The sequence below is a fragment of the Buteo buteo genome, chromosome 11, assembly GCF_964188355.1.
Source record: "Buteo buteo chromosome 11, bButBut1.hap1.1, whole genome shotgun sequence".
Lineage (NCBI taxonomy): Eukaryota > Metazoa > Chordata > Aves > Accipitriformes > Accipitridae > Buteo > Buteo buteo.
In genome coordinates this window covers 34,710,397-34,726,045 of record NC_134181.1, presented here as the reverse complement: position 1 = coordinate 34,726,045, position 15,649 = coordinate 34,710,397, and the positions used below count along the sequence as shown (strand labels likewise).

The following is a 15,649-nucleotide window of genomic DNA, read 5'->3' as shown; positions in this document are numbered from 1 at the left end:
TAAGAGACGTCGGTTGGGGTTGCGCAGCAGCATGAACCAAAGACCAGGCTGAATCCTGAAGAATCAGCCTGTCCGGACCTTTAGCCTTAACCTCAGACCTCCTCCAGCACATCTGGCGAACCTCCTGCCCACAAACACTCCGCAGGGATGGATGGAGGTCAACCGGTGGGCAGGGAGGAGAGGGGTGGGGAGAAAGAAGGTATTAGCTGGATTCAGGGAAGATGGTTAGGTCTAAACAGAATCATTAAGCTGAGGCAGCAGGAGCCCCCGGGAGGCTGGCAGAGAAGGTGACACGACAAGTAAATTAGCAGCTGGTGACTGCAGAGGAGACACTCTGTCAAAACACGTCTGACACGAAGGTTGGGGACCCGATCCCCACAGATGGCTCACGCAGCAGAGGAACACTCCCTTCTGAAAGTCCCTCTGCTTATTAAAACTCTGCTCTAGCCAGACAAGATGCAATAAAAGAAAAAAAGACTAAAATTGTAACTTGTAACCATCCTGATGTCAGGTAATGGACACAAGATGGCAGGAAAAACCTAGGGTTCACAGGGGGCTTTTTCCCTGCAGACCAAAGAGCCCTTTCCAGGCAGGTCAGCTTATAAATAACGCTTTCAGAATAGGAAACCGGGATGTGTGGCAGGGAAGCCACTCAAAAGACGCCAAAGTCAGAGAATGCAGTCCCCATCCAAAAGCTCCAAGAGCTAGCACACCCAACTTGTGACCTTCCAGGTCCCAGAAGAGTTGGGGACTGGAGGTGGGCAACGGGGAGCTCTGCAACTGCTGATACAATGGGGAGAAACACGGAGATGCCATTGAGGCTTCCAGGAACACAGAAGGTCCTCAACACTGGCTGTTGTCATTTCGCTAGCAAGGCTGAGGGGGGAACCCTCATTCAAAAAGCGAGTGGACAGGGTACTTCAGGACATGGTTTAGTGGGCATGGTTGATGGTTGGACTTGATGATCTTGAAGGTCTTTTCCAACCTAAATGATTCTATGATTCTAACCAGGAGAAGGTGTTGGGATCCCCAAGCCTGGGTGAAGGTGTAGCAGAGGCTAAACCACTCTAACCACCACCAGAGCAGAAGAGGGAAACTGGGAGCCCTTGCTTTTGGCTGCAGCTCTCCCACCCTGACCTACCTGATGATCGGAAGGTCCAATACTCGTCATCATCAAAATGAGTGTCTCCTGCCGTGTGATGGTCTCCAGGGAAGAAAGCATGTGCCACTGTCCCACCAGGCCCATCGAAGGGATAGCCGTCATTGTGATCTGCCTTGGAGAAGTCTATCTGGATGTCGGCATTGTTACCTGCCACTTCATGGAAATTCAGCGGGGTAATGTCACTCCAGACCTTCAGGGCGTAGTACATCAGGGCTCGGACTGTGTCGTGGCCCAGGTGGGACTCTTTTGGGAAAGTGCGAACTCTGAAATAAAGAGGGCAAAAAAAGAGGATAGATGAGTAGCATGGAAGATCTTCTCTGAGGACCACCAGGAAGGGCTCTGCAGGTGCCTGGTGCATCACAGAGCCTCGGTGAGGCCTCCAGAGCTCTTCGCACTCCTCCTGAATGTGGGACCTCTGGAAATACCGAGCCAACCTTGCCCAACAGAGCATGAAACACAATCAGGATTTGAATCCTGATGCCTCCAGATCCTGCTGTACCAGGTGGCAGTCAGCCTCAGAGCCACGATTCACGCACAAACTGCTGTTAATAACCCAGGACTACTACCCTTGCCCAGCCTTGGAAATGCCAACACCGTGAGTCCCTTGCCCATTTTTTTTCAAGCTCCCTTTCAGATCTGTTGACAATTATTTTCTCACCACTTATTTGTTCCAAATGCAACCCAAATATGCAAAGATCATTGACTCCTGAAGCCTTTGCACCACACACAGGCCCATCAGTTTCTCTGCAACAAACAGCAGGTCATTGCTCATTCTTATTACACACACACAGAAATCCAGTACGGATTTGCTGCCTCCATATATTTCCCAGCATATCTGTTGGAGGTATAAAATATACTCTGAAACCAGTACACTGCCAGCAATCTCTGAGACTGCAATTCATAACGAGGAGGAAGAGGAAAGGATGGATTTTATGCAAATCTCATTCAAAACACCTCCAGCCTATTGCCTGCAGGAGACAGGCTGTCTGATGGAGCACTGTAGTTGAGAAGCTCTTGCATTGCTTCGTGGTAGAAAAAGCAGTGATGAGCAGGGGCTTACAGCACTACTGCACACATCCCAGGACTATTATAGTTTCTCTGTATCAGCACTGCATCCCTTGGTCCCCAGCTCTGCCTTCCCTGGAAGAGAAGCCAGGTGGGACGAGCCGTGTGCTGGCATTTGCCCTGCAGCTGCATGATTCAAACCTCCCTTTTGGTCGGAGCTGGAATGAAAAAAAAGGTCCCTGTTTCCTGTATAATCAAACTTTGAAAAAGAATTCCTAACATTGTTGATTTAATAAAGGAGGTGAAAAGACAAAGATGCAACAAGGCACCTTGGCTTCTAAAAGAGTATGTTTAGATAATCTTTCATTGACAATTTTGAGAAAAATAAACACCCTCCAGGAAAATGTACTGTTGACTGAGTAATTATTGACAAAAACCAATTCTGCTGGAAAATTTCTGGCCAGCTCTACCCCAGTAATAATGGATACTTTATTTTTTGTATACAAGAACACCAACCAAAATGTTCATGAAATATTCATGGCTTGACAGACTTTTAAAGGCTGAAGCAACAATTTTGATCGCCTTACTTGCCCTCCTGCATAATATAGCTGGGAGAGCATCGCTCAGTATTACACCAGTCGCCCAGCACCAATGTGAAGTAATGATCTGACTAAACTTCTAGAGGTAATCACAGGTATCAGAAAGGGACGTGACATCATGTCACTCAAGCTCTTCTTATGACTAGTGATTTGGGTACTAGGAGACACATGGGTCAGAGGAGGGGAGTAGGAATGACTTGCTGACTGAGGTTGGATGCTCTCGCTTCCACAAATATTTGCATATATCCCATGCCCTCAGAGACACACAGCCCAAGGTGGGTAAAACCTCCTTACCTGGGCAAAACTAGTGAGGGTTAAATCCAGGACAGAACAAAAAGGGACTCATGAGAACAAGCAGAAACGTTACTAACAGTTTCTCTGGAGAGCTTGGGAATTCTATCCTAGAGACGGTGGGAATGAGATGGGTGAATCAGGCAAAACACATCACAGCCAGAAGAGCAAAAATCACTGACATCCATGCCTTTGCTATCCCTGTTATTCCTGCTAAACTGTTCTGGGCAAAGAAAGACCTTATCTACTAAACTAAATGAGCCAGCATACATGTAGCATCAGATGATCATAGGACTTCAAACAAAACACATTTGTAAAGACAACATAGAGGTACAAGCAGTATGAGCACAGGATTAGAGAAGACAATTTTCAAGCAATTTTTAATTTATAGAAGAGGCTGTGGCTGGATGTAAACCTCTACAATAAAAAAAAAAAAAAAAAGCCAGCTGGTTTCCAGGTATTCTTTAACTAGGTGCCTTCATCTTCCACAACACTCCTCTGGACTTAGGCAAACCCTTTGCTGCTTTATTCTCCACTGAACAAGTCATTATACATGTAAAACACACCATGTTTATTCCAGGAATTATGACCTATCTCCAAGATCATGGTGCCTAGGGCACAGACTCAGATTCAGGGACATTATCTGTTCTTCCCTCCTCAAGTTCTGCTCAACCACGTGAGCTGCTTTCCTTTTCTTTCCCTCCCTTTCCAGCTGTAGAATGAGGATAATGAATCTGATCTCCCTTGTAAAAGGACGGTGCATGAAAAGCCCTGTCTAAAGAGACAAACATTATTAATATTCATTCCAACCCCTGACTCCAGAAACATTAGATTAAGGCAGAAACAGTATCAATACTTATTTTGCTTCTTATAAGAGGTCCTGCATCTCTGAGCTGACCCACCTTTTATTAACATGCTGCAGGTGTAAGTGAAAAATCCCCCATCCTTTATTCATTACCACCGTTATTTTTCAAGAAAATCCCATCAGGGTTTTTCAATTCAGCATCTGATTTGATTGCCAGAGCTCTGCTAATTGTTTTCAATGAGATTAGGAGAAGACTATTATGCTGATAGGACGTTCGTCAGCACTGCATTACCCAGTTCCACTGAAAAGGAGGCCCATTTCTAATGTCATGCAGATGCAGACAGGACTAAGTAAGCTTCCTCCTACCTTGATTATTATTACTATTATTTGTATTAAATGGCGCTTAGGTACCCAGCGGAGAGCAGTGCTCGTTCTTCTTGGATGTTAATCCCTCCTGAGATTCCCCTTACAGAGCTCCAAGCGTAGCCAAAAGCCCGATGTGAGTAATTGGAGAGAAACCTCTCCCCTCCAGCCCGTCCCTGCCAAGCCACCGGCAAGGTGAGGAATGAGGACAGGGCTGCTCGGTCCCCCTCCGGCCACCCCACCAAGGTGGCCCCGAGCCACGGCGTCAGTCACATCCCTCTGCAAAGCCACGCACTGGGACACCCTGGGGAGCATCCGTCCCCGTGGCGGCTGTGGCCGCGCGAGGCAACGTCAGCCGTGGCGCTTGAAACAGCGGCTGCCGAGCAGCACCTGGTTGTAAGCGGCACAACTGGATGCCGAGGAGAACAACTCTGCTTTTAGAGCTCACCCAGGCAGCGGCACCGCCACGCAGACAAATGAAAGCTGAATTTCACCCGGCTGCTGCCGGTCCTTCGCATGTCCCCCGAGCCCCCTCCTTCACTTGTCTCATCCCAAAGAGATTTTGGGTCCAAGGTGGTTAATAAGTAGAGGCCAGAGAGAGCTGATCTGCCTCTGCTTGCTATTGAGGGACACCCACACCAATGGTTCTTCTGATTTCTGGGTTCCTTTTTGGTTTTTGTCCTCCCAAAGACAAAAGTGGAAGAGTATTAGTGATGTATGAGAAATCAATTGCTGGTTAATGAAAGCACTCCTTCACCTTCTGCAGCCCTGAAACCACAGAGAAATAAAATAAATGCTGATAACTACCAAACACAGCAGGCTAAGGATCACCTGATATACCCAAATTGATTTTTCGGGGGTGGGAGGAAAAGGGGTGGATGCTTACTGCCACGGCAAAGATGCTTTCCCAGCTGCCCAGAGCCACCCGTGGCGCAAGCTGTGGCACGACCCGTGGCACGGCAGCCCCGATCCGGTGCCACCCCGACACTGCCGCAACACCCCAATGCTACAGGCGGAAAGCAGTGGAGCTGCTTGCATCCTCCATTGCACCTCTCCCAGCACTTTGCAAAAATTACTGAATATTTTGGGGTGATAATCCTTTTCCGGCACTTTAATATGCACATAGCACCAGGCAGCTCCCTGTAGCCCAGCAACAGGTGCCGGCAAGGGAATTATCCATCCCAGGGAGAAGAGGTGGGGGAAAGCAAATTTCACAGCCGGTTTCTTGGGTTGTGAGAGGAGCAGCTGCTCCAGCGGGGTGCTGCTGGAGTGGGGCAGCTGCCGGCACTCTGCTCCAGCCGCTCCGGGCTTTTCCTACGAGGGTCCCAGTTGCCTGCAATGGGTGCGTTATGAGAGCCCTAAAGCAGCTCCAGACTGGGGGGAGACACTCCTGCCCCCCTCGGGCATCTGTCACCCCCAGGGAATGGGGGGCACAGCTGTCTGTGACCAGCTGGGCTGGGCTAGGAGGTCCCCACTGTGCGATGCCACCGATTAGAGGAGAAAAGTGGGAGGATGAGGTCCATCGTGGGGATGGGAGCACGGTACTGGGGGTCACCCAGATCGCACACCTTAATCGGGCGGTACGTGCGCAGCAGCTGCCCTTCCGTGCCTTGGTCAACCCATATCTCAGGTCAGGCAGCGCCGTACCTCTGCTGCGGGTGGGCTCAGGGTGCTCCCGGCGGCGATGGGCAGCGGCTGACAGACGTCGCTGCTCCCCTGCCGCCGGCGTTTGTTCCAGCCCCGGCACCTCGTGTCCTGAGCGCCGCAGTTTCAAAGACTGCAGCTTTGATGAAGCGGCACCAGGGACCCGTCCTTAATTAAAGATGGATGAAAGTCAGTTCAGCACCGGGCTGAGATTTCAGCAAGGAAAAAAACCTGGGAAATTTAGAAAGCTGGGCTTCGGGGGCTTCCCCCTGCCCCAGGGAGTTCAAGGCACGCAGAGAGGGGGCACGGCTCTGACGCTGCATTTCCCATGGCGCCTGGGAAGAGGCGGACATGCCGGCCATGAACTCCCCTTCTGCGGGGCATAACCAGAAGCAAGAAAGCAAAATTAGCAAAAGAAAAACCAGGCTGCAAACACAAAGGGGGAACAGGCTTGCGGGCAGCTCCCGGCGCTGAAGCCAGCAGAGGGCATTGGCAGCACGCTGCTCCCCACCCCAGCCGCATCCCAAACCCATCCCGCTGCCGCCTCATCAGCTTACCAAGTGCCCTGGTACCTACGTACCACGCAGAAAAAAAAAAAATCCCATTAAAAGATTGCTGTGTTGTAATATCCTGGAAACATCCATTGGAGATCAGGCACAGAAGACCGCGTGTCTGATGCTGTAGCGGGATGCTCTGACGCTGTACGACGGGCTGTGCGGGATGCAACCTGTACTGTTTTGCCGCTTTAGCTTTCCAGTCCCACAGGCTGGCTGTACGCAAGGGTAAAAAGAAGAAACCTGAGCAACCTGCATGCCTATAAAGTCTCGTTTGCCAGACACTGCATTCTCCATCAGTGCAGATGCCTATCTTGAGATCATCCTTTCGTACAAGTTTCTTACCCATTTATTCCAGCCTCGCAGTTGTTCAGGTTCTTCTTCAATTTTTAAATGCATGCCATAATAGAATTTGGTTTTGTTTTCTTTTTTGAAAATCTTCAATCAATGTGTAAAGGGTAAGCATGTAAAACGTTATGCCTCTACTGGCAGATTTTCATGGCAGTTTCAAAAAGCTATTTTAATCTCAAGTGCTGGATGTAAATACTGTGTTGGAGTTTCTATAATGCTATAGCCTTCTGTTGGCTTATACAACCTCCAGCTATAAAATACAGACCTTTCTTGAACAAAAGCCAAGATCTTGGAAAGGATCAAAGAATAAAAAGCAGAAATGACTTTGTCAGGAGATGGAATTTGTATATTATACATATAAAATCGTCTCAGACCTAAACCCTGTTTTATGGCAATCTTTGCCGCAGCATCACAGCTCTGAGGGGGTGGGAGATGGGGAGTATCCCGGGGCTGCATCCACCAAAAGAGCCCGATCCTGTTTCCCCTCCACACTTTGCTCCAGCCTGGGACTGCGGACATTGGACCAGCATGTCTGGAGTCCTGGTGGTACCTGCAGCACTGGGCTCTTGACTGCCCCGCCTGGCCACCGCACCTGCCCTGCTGTGGGACATAGCTCGGGTTTGTCCAGCCCAGCTTTGCTCAGAGGAGCTGCCAGGTTCAGGGCTGCAAACAAGCTGTCACCCCTGCGCTGGCTCTGGCAGCTCGTGGGACATCAAGGCAGGTTTTACTGATTTGCCCAAAGGGATTTTTTTCCTCTCTGAAATGTGAAGTTTATTCCTCTTACCCATGAAGACGGGGCTAGTCAATGGGGGGACAGGCTGAGCTTTTATAGCATGGGTCACTTCACTACGAGAAGCCATCCATGAGCCAAAATTGTTTCTTACTGAAGCTAACAACGGCTTAATTATGTTTATCTTTTCTGAAAATAAGGTCTCAGGAGAATGTGCTGGACCAAATCCCTGGTAAGGCCAGAGTTTCAACACATGTCAACAGCGACAGCCAAGTTGAGATTTGTTACTGCAGTGGGAGATAGACCCGCTCTAGGGATTATGTCAGGATCAAAGAGAAGCTTATTATTAATAAGATCTCTCCATAGCTTCCACATGTGTTTTCAGGATAGTACGAGCACCTCATGGTGCTCACCTTTCTTGGAGGAACAATCACTGCAGCATGTGGTCTTTGAGGGATGAAAAAGGAGTCCCAAAAAGCACAAGTCTTGGTGGGACAGGGATCAACTTGTTTGCCATCCCTGACCTGCAGCGTGACTGCAAGGGGCTCTGGAAGTTGGACCCAAACTTCTGTGTGTCAGGTTCGGTGACCCACACACATCGCTCCCTGATGTCAAGTGAAAAACACTCCCCTGTAGCAAGGGGAATATGGGGCTGTGGAGAAAAAAAAGTGACTCTATTACCCAGAAAATGCTCCCAACCCTTGGGCTCAGGTGGGGCAAGAGAAGAAGCCTAATCTGTGCTGAGCCAAGTCTGTGGCAGCTGGTTGAGAGAGCGCAAAGTCCCAATGATCTCAAGAGAAATGATGCTCTAACCACTGCAACGCAGCAAAAAGCTCCCAGCTAATCCACCAGCAAAATCTGCACCATTCCCAGCTGGCAGCCGAGCGGGTCCAAGAAGTCAAGGCTAGGATCGACAGGAGAAGAGTTTAAATAAATAGTCTGTGGGGTCCTGGGAGCACAAAGGGACACGTTTGAACACGTCACCCTAAAACTCACCACAAAGCTCTATTTAACCCAGGTCTGTGTGGGATCAGCCCTTCGCTGCAACATTTCAGTACGAGAGGATGAATTCCTACCTCCAAGACAAGTTCCTTTTGCTCCACTTGGTGACAGCCTGCGTGAATCGCTTCCTCCTGGTCTCTGCGGTGGTGAGGTCAGGCAGAGAGCAGCGAGGGGTCTTCATCAGCTCCAGCGTGGCTTCGTCTAGGGTTAGAAAAAAAAGAAAGAAATCATGGGAATGGTGGGTTCTTACTGGAGAAGGGAAGGGAAGTGCTGAGGATGCAGCAGTGGAGTGAAAGGTAGCGCCTGGGAGCCCTTGGGACATGGTCCTTGACCCAGCATCACCCATGTGGTGCCACCCATGGGACACTGAGTCCTCTCCACGCCACGGTTGCACCCACCGATGGCAGCAATTCCTGCTGAAAGCCCTTTTCTTCAAAGCACCCACCAGCTGGGGCTGCCAGGAGGTGAGGGGAGATGACACCCCACGGCCAGGGGGTGAGGTGCTATCTCTGCTGTTAGTGTCAATGGATGGTTTTATTGATTTCGGGAGGAAATGCAGCAGGTTTCCTCTTGCACGACACTCTACAGATCTCGAAAACTTGTATGGAAAATCACCTGTGGCCAGCCTTGATTACACATTAAACCATATTTTTTTAATTATTCTGTTTTGTTCTCTCTTGCTGAATTTCCCATTATTCCCCTGGCAAAGCAGAGACGTTCACATGTAAATAAACTATATCTCTGTTCAGCTAGGAGCTTGTTTGGAAAATGTTCATATTCCTTCTTACCTATTTTTAAAACTGAATGAAAGCTTAAAGCTCCTATTCTCATCTGCTGAAAGGCAAACAAGTTGTTCGTTCATCCATTTTCCGTGCTGGCTTTACCTCTTAAACACTCTTTCAGATGCAAACCCACGTCCACAACCTGCCTGGGGCAGCCCCCCCAGGCCTGTTTCAAACACCCCCTCCAAAAATGAAAATGCAAATGTATTTGAAAGGCCATCCTTGCTCCCGGGCCTCCTGCGGCCTGTGATAAGGTAGAAGAGAAATAATTGCATGCACTCAATTAAGAGCAGAGAGGGAAAAATCTCAGCGATGGGACGCGGCCAGCGGCTACTCAGGCAGCAGCTGCTCCGGGGGACCGGCGGAGGGCTGCCGGGGGCAGCGCGATGGACGGAGACTGGCCTGCTAATTAGCAACTTCTCATTAATTCCGTCCCAAGCAGCAGAACTGAGCTGGCCACGTGGCGGGAGGTCGCGGCCGTGCGTCAGGGAGGAGAGGAAAGCAGACAGGCACCCTTCCAAAGGCCAGGATAATGCTGGCTTTCTCTTTCCCTCAATGAGGACGTTGAGAGGAACGACCTCGGCCATGCCAGGGAAACTTGTGTCACTTCAGCCTGGCCTTGGGCTGCTCCCTCCCAGCCAGAGGTGGCCGCCACGTCAGGCAGAAGCCACCCACTGCCCTGTCCCGTTGACCGCTGGAGCTACTGGGGAGGGGGACGGGCTCTCAGCTGGCCAGGGGCAACCGGGGGTGGGTGCCCAGAGCCACCGTGGCTCGGTGAGAGCCAAGGAGACCCCCGCCAGCTCCGCAGGCACCTCGGGGCTCTCTGTGTTATGGGCAGGAGCGAGCAGCGCTGGGGGGAGGCAACACCATCTTCCTCCCTCCCCTGCGCTCTGCCCCAGTGGTGAAGAAACCAGAATATCTACATGTACAAATTAGGAGGCTTAATTAGGATTTTTGTCCAACTCAATGTGATGCTGCAATTAAGGCTTTGAACAGGACAACCTATCACCCTTAGTTTCTCTGGTTTTTTTTTTTCTTTTTTTTCTTCTTTTTTTGTTTGAACACACCAAGAGCTATTTTAAGCTATTTTAAGCACGACAGGAACCCCAAGGGTGTGTGGGTCTGGTGAAATAATTGCTTGCCTCAGGTTCTTGAAAGCACAAGGCAACAAAGCACCTGAGCCATGTAATTACTCTTACAGCTGTAAACTGGGCCATATGTTACCCCCGTGCGAGCTTTTCCTGGAGATGATGCTACTCCACAACTCAGCGCCAAGTCCCCTCTCCTCCCCGGACCTGCAAGGAGCCATCCCTGCATCCCTCTGCACCGGAGAGAGAAGGGATCATGAGCCACTGACCTAGGACCCCCGTCGCCTCGAGCCCCCCAAACCGCTGCATGGCAGTGATGGCCTTGGTGAGCTCCTCCTGCGTCTGCAGTTGTCCTGTGACAGGATCCGGAGGAGGCAGATACCCAAATTTTGTCAGCCAGTCCTATGAAACAAGGAGAAGAGGGCAGAATGAGAAAAGGAAAGGAAGGGAATACGTACGCAGGGAAAAATGCTCCAAAGGTCCCATCCACTCTGCTCGGAAATCCTTTTCCCATTTACACATTTATACCCGACTTCTCCATCGAACTGCTAACAAATGGACATGTCAGGACGGATCTGTACACATCACTTCAGTAATGGGATCTGGCGACCTTCACACATTCCAAGGGTGACATCTAATTTTGCCACCCAGCTGCAGACCATCTTTGATAGCAGCAGCAGAGCCCCAACCCGAGGGTCACACAGGCGCCTTTGATTCTCCCCTCGGACACTGGCAGCTCTTACTGGAAACTTGTTGCAGGGCTGAGCACAGCACAGGGAGGAAAACCGCTCGTTGTGAGGGCCAGGCAATGCCACCTCACTTCCAGTGGGAGCCCACGGGGGTCTTGGGGACGGTCCCTGGCTCTGATGGAGGAACCTCGCCGACCTCTGGCCGAGGCTGCAGCTGGGTTTTGCCCAACTTTGTCTTGGTCGGACCTCTCTGACCATATGTACTGGGCTTTAAACTTTCTGCTGTCCCCCACAGGCACCACAGTAAGGTCACAGCTTCCCATGAGGGGTGGGTGACAGGAGGGGACCTTTCCTCCTCCCTGCCAGCATGGGGAACACCTCTGTGGCCAAGTGCCCTTTGCAAGTCCTTCCATGTCCCCACGCTGGCACAAGAGCTGTGCCTGCTCTCCTGGTCCCTTCAGCTAATCTGCCACAACACTATCATCCTGCTGTGACATTAATCGACCTGCTGCGACCTCCGGTTGCTTTCCAGTCCATGAATGGCTGGGGTGGCCGAGCTTTGAGATTGCAGTGCATTAAGGGTGCAAACAGCTTGGCAGAGGCTCCCTTCACCCAGTGGAGATGAGCTGGGACACAGGGATGAGGACATCCCTGAGGTCCGAGTCCCCTCAATGCACCCTGATAGTTTGAGGACGTTAGGTTAACGGTTGGACTCAATGATCTTAAGGATCTTTTCCAACCTAAATAATTCCATGAGAGTGACTTGTTTTACCTTGACGTTCACAACACTAGGATTTTGATTGGAAACAAACCCAACCATGAAGTCTCCAACCCCACTCTGACCCTTACAGTCATCCGAGAGCCGAGGCGGATGACCTCAGCATTGACACAAAACTGAGCCCTCTGGAGAAAAACAGCATAGAGTCGTAACATGCCAAGCCACTTCCTCAGAGTCCACCATGTGTGGTGGGACCTTGACTTGGTCCCCTTCCACCAGCTCCCAGGCAACATGATACTGCAGCCACAAAGTTTCAGCTTCCAGGCACCAAAACGCCACCCCCGCGAGACCCAGCGGTTTCCCAGCAGTGCTGTTGCCCTCCAGTGCAGCAGGGAGGGGTATGGGGACAGGGAGCAGAGGAAAACCCTGCAACAGCCTTCCCCTAAAATTTGGCCAATGCCAAAAAGTCATTCCTGCTGATTGAAGGCCCTCGTCATTTTTAAAAAAAAAACAAACCCCAAAACTTACATAAATGGATTTTTTAAAAAACACTAAGAAAATCCCATTGATGGTGGCAGCAGGTTTGTAAACTTCACATTATTTATTCAAAGGGATAAATCTGCAGTCATGCTCACCCCAGCAGCACCAGAAGTGTGAGGACTGGCTTACTGGTGAAGCTGAAACCTCAGTCACCTGCAGCCCCGAGCAGGGCCATCTGGTTTATTTAAGAAGAGAAATAGATGGCTTTTCTCTCTGTGCCCTCCTCTCCAGCATTTCCACGTGCCCTGGTTTAACCATCTCCCTGCCAGTTGCCTGAAAGCGTTTAGAACCAGGTGTGGGCATCTCTACCACCAGAAAGCAGTGGGGACCTATGAAACACCCATGTGTCCCTCTTTGCCAAAGCCTAAGCAAGCACAGCGGCATGCCAGCGATCACCCTGCCATGGGTGCCTCATTAAACCCAAGACCATTATTTGATAGGAATTTGTCTCTCAAAGGACGATACATTCTTATGAAGATCTTTCTCTTCCTCTTTTCAGCCTAAAACTGATGAAAAAATGCCATAAATCTCCTTCTTACAACTGCTTTTTAAATGTCTGGTGAATTATCATTCTAAATCCTTTCTTACCTTCCTTCTCGCTCCCCTCCCCCACCTCAGCAGAAGGATCAGCAAAGAATAATAATACCACATGCAGGGAATGCCATAAACACCTACCCTTTATTTTCTTTATCTGTATCAAAGAAACATTGATCTATTGAGCCTCTTGAAGACTGATATTGATCTAGACTTCCACTGCGGTCAATACGCCACAAATTCATTGTAGTCAGATTAGTGCCAAAAGTCAGTACCTGCTTATCGCTACAATCTGAATGTCTTATAGCTTGGTGTCACCTGCAGCAGCCACCCGAATGCCACAGCATCCCCAGTGCCTCTCTGGCAAACCCAATTAAAGAATTTCACACTTACAGAGCTTTATAACACATCTCCCCACACCTGGTGTGGCTCTCTATTGGGGAACATGGTCTCCTGTGCTGGGTTTCTCACTGGTAATTTACTTCCCTCCTCACCCTCCTTCACGGTTGCCTTATTTTAGCAGAGTGGTGTGTAATTACAGCCAGAGAAAGCAGCTTATCTGGCCATTTCTTGTTGCTTGATGCAACTCCATTAGCCACCACCTTGCCAGGAGCGTGTCAGCATCGTCACAGCTTTCCCTCGCCATCAGGCTGAAGGCCGGGCCAAGCGCTCTCTCCTCTTCTCTCTGCTCCTATTTGTCCCTTTGCATAGCAAAAACATTTGTGACAGAAATTAGAGATACAATTCGCCCTTGATTGTTTATGAGAAATTGGCTGCGACGTGGAGCTCGGCAGCCAGCCCATCAATTGCTAAGGATGGTGGGGTTTAATTTGGTTTCTTCCCCAGCCACGGAGACAAGTGTCATTTATTCTCTAATGACAGAGGAGCCGAAGCTATGCTGGAGATGTACATAACTCAGGTTTGCTCAGGTCCTCCTGGAGATGGACGTGGCAGCAAAAGGCTGAGGAAAGCAAAGGCACAGTGAGGTCCAGCAAAGGTCCTGCTGCTCTGGCTGCAGCTGGGGCAAGATCTTCTCTCCTAATCCAAAGGGACGGAAAAAGCACAAACACAACTGGACACCCCAGAGCAAATGGGGGATTCACTAAAGAAAAGATGGAAGGAATGGACAAAAGTCACAAATCCTTCACCTGATCCACCTTGCAAGCACTGATTTTCCTGAATGTGATTTTTCATGTAGACCATCATGTTTATCATGCCTTACTCAGGTTCTCCATAATATTATAGTCCTCTGTGATATTACTCTCATTCATCTCTTTTCCAGTGTATGGGTTCTGGCTTGTTTCCTCTCTCCTCATAAGCAAAGCTGATCCATAATATTGAACTTTCACATTCCACCTTTGCTGTGGCAGAAAATTTCATTACGGAAAATGCAGCTGGATTTGAAGATGAGAAAGACCAGCAGGAATTGTCTGGCTAATTATCTGTGTGCCCTGTGAAAGCTTTTCAGATATTTTCTTGTCCTTACTTAAAACAAAAGCTAAACTCATAAACTTCCACAGATGAAAATATGAAAACATTTTCCACCGAGATAACTTCAACATGTTCCCTTCTTATTTAACATTTTTTTAATAAAAAAAGGCTTTTTTTCCCAACTCATTAGCTTAAAATGTTTAAATGAAGTAGTGATTTGAGCTGAATGCTGAAATTCTTTGAACATTTTTCTTGCCTGAGTTAGCATGATAAAAACTTTTCCCTAAAAATGTGCTGTGCTAAATGAATTGACCTAATCCCATGAGAAGGTTCAGCTCCAGCAACTCCTTGTTTTAAAAGGAAAAAAATTGCTTCACCCAAAAATTCAGATTGAGCCAAAATCTGACCATCCTCCAGCCCTGAGATGATCTGGGAACAAGTGTGGCTGCACTACATAGCTCATGCCATGGCCCAGAGTACATACCTTGGTCTGGGGCTAACGGGATCCCAGCTCAGTTTTTGTGGGAATCACCTCATTTTGCTTCTGGCCCATAATTCCTCATCTATAAAATACTTGCAATAGACTTCCCTAGTCTCCCTTCTATTGGTCCTGCACTGGGAATTCCATCCTCAACTGCGGGGGGCTGCCAGGTCGGACCCAGCCAACGTGTTTCACTGCCATCGCCAAAAGTGGACCCACACGATGGACTTGTCTGGTGCTGGGAGCTGGCAAAGATGGGGCTGGGGGAAGCTGGAGGGACTGAGCCCAGTCCATGATGACTCTTCTGGTCCAGCTCCACCACTGAGCAATACAGAATTAAACGTTTCCCGTTGTGCTCGGGGCCAGGGGAAAAAAAGAAAGAAAAAAGGAAGAGCTGCATGCCTGGCAAAACCGTCCAAAGACACCCATCCATCTGCACCTCCCCTCCACTGCACCGAATAAACGCAGCTGCCGGAGAGAGCCCTCACGCTGCTCAGCGCTGAGCAGAAGCACATACATACCCCTTAAAAACCACAGCCGGGATGTTTATTGACAAAACACCGTCCCTCTGTGGGGCTGGAGATCCCACCCTGCCCCACACGGGACTCATGCCGTGTCCCGGACAGTGGGGAAAAGCCATCGCGACATGTTCACCTCTCGGGACTGAGGCACCAGGACCGGAGGCTCCACAGGTGCTGCCCATGTCCCATCCCCTGTGGTCTCATGGGACCAGCCATCCACGGACAACACAACTCAAGAAATGAAGAAAAATGGAAAGGAGTTTTTCTCTCCCTTATATCCCTACAACCTTTAAAAGGTTTGATTTTACCCCTCCCATCCCACTGCAGGTGGTACCCAATAAAAGATGTCTTAAGGCAAC

The 15,649-nt window shown here is 49.6% G+C and overlaps 1 protein-coding gene across 1 annotated transcript in view; it reads right to left on the bottom strand.

Moving 5' to 3' along the window:
- Positions 1–15,649, bottom strand: part of MMP17 (matrix metallopeptidase 17) — a 69,407-nt gene that overhangs the window by 15,394 nt on the left and 38,364 nt on the right. The window contains exons 2-4 of the mRNA XM_075041465.1: positions 10,646–10,778; positions 8,581–8,707; positions 1,142–1,425 (exon numbers count right to left, since the gene is read on the bottom strand). Of these exons, the coding sequence (XP_074897566.1) occupies positions 1,142–1,425; positions 8,581–8,707; positions 10,646–10,778 (544 nt within the window). The remainder of the gene's footprint in view (positions 1–1,141; positions 1,426–8,580; positions 8,708–10,645; positions 10,779–15,649) is intronic.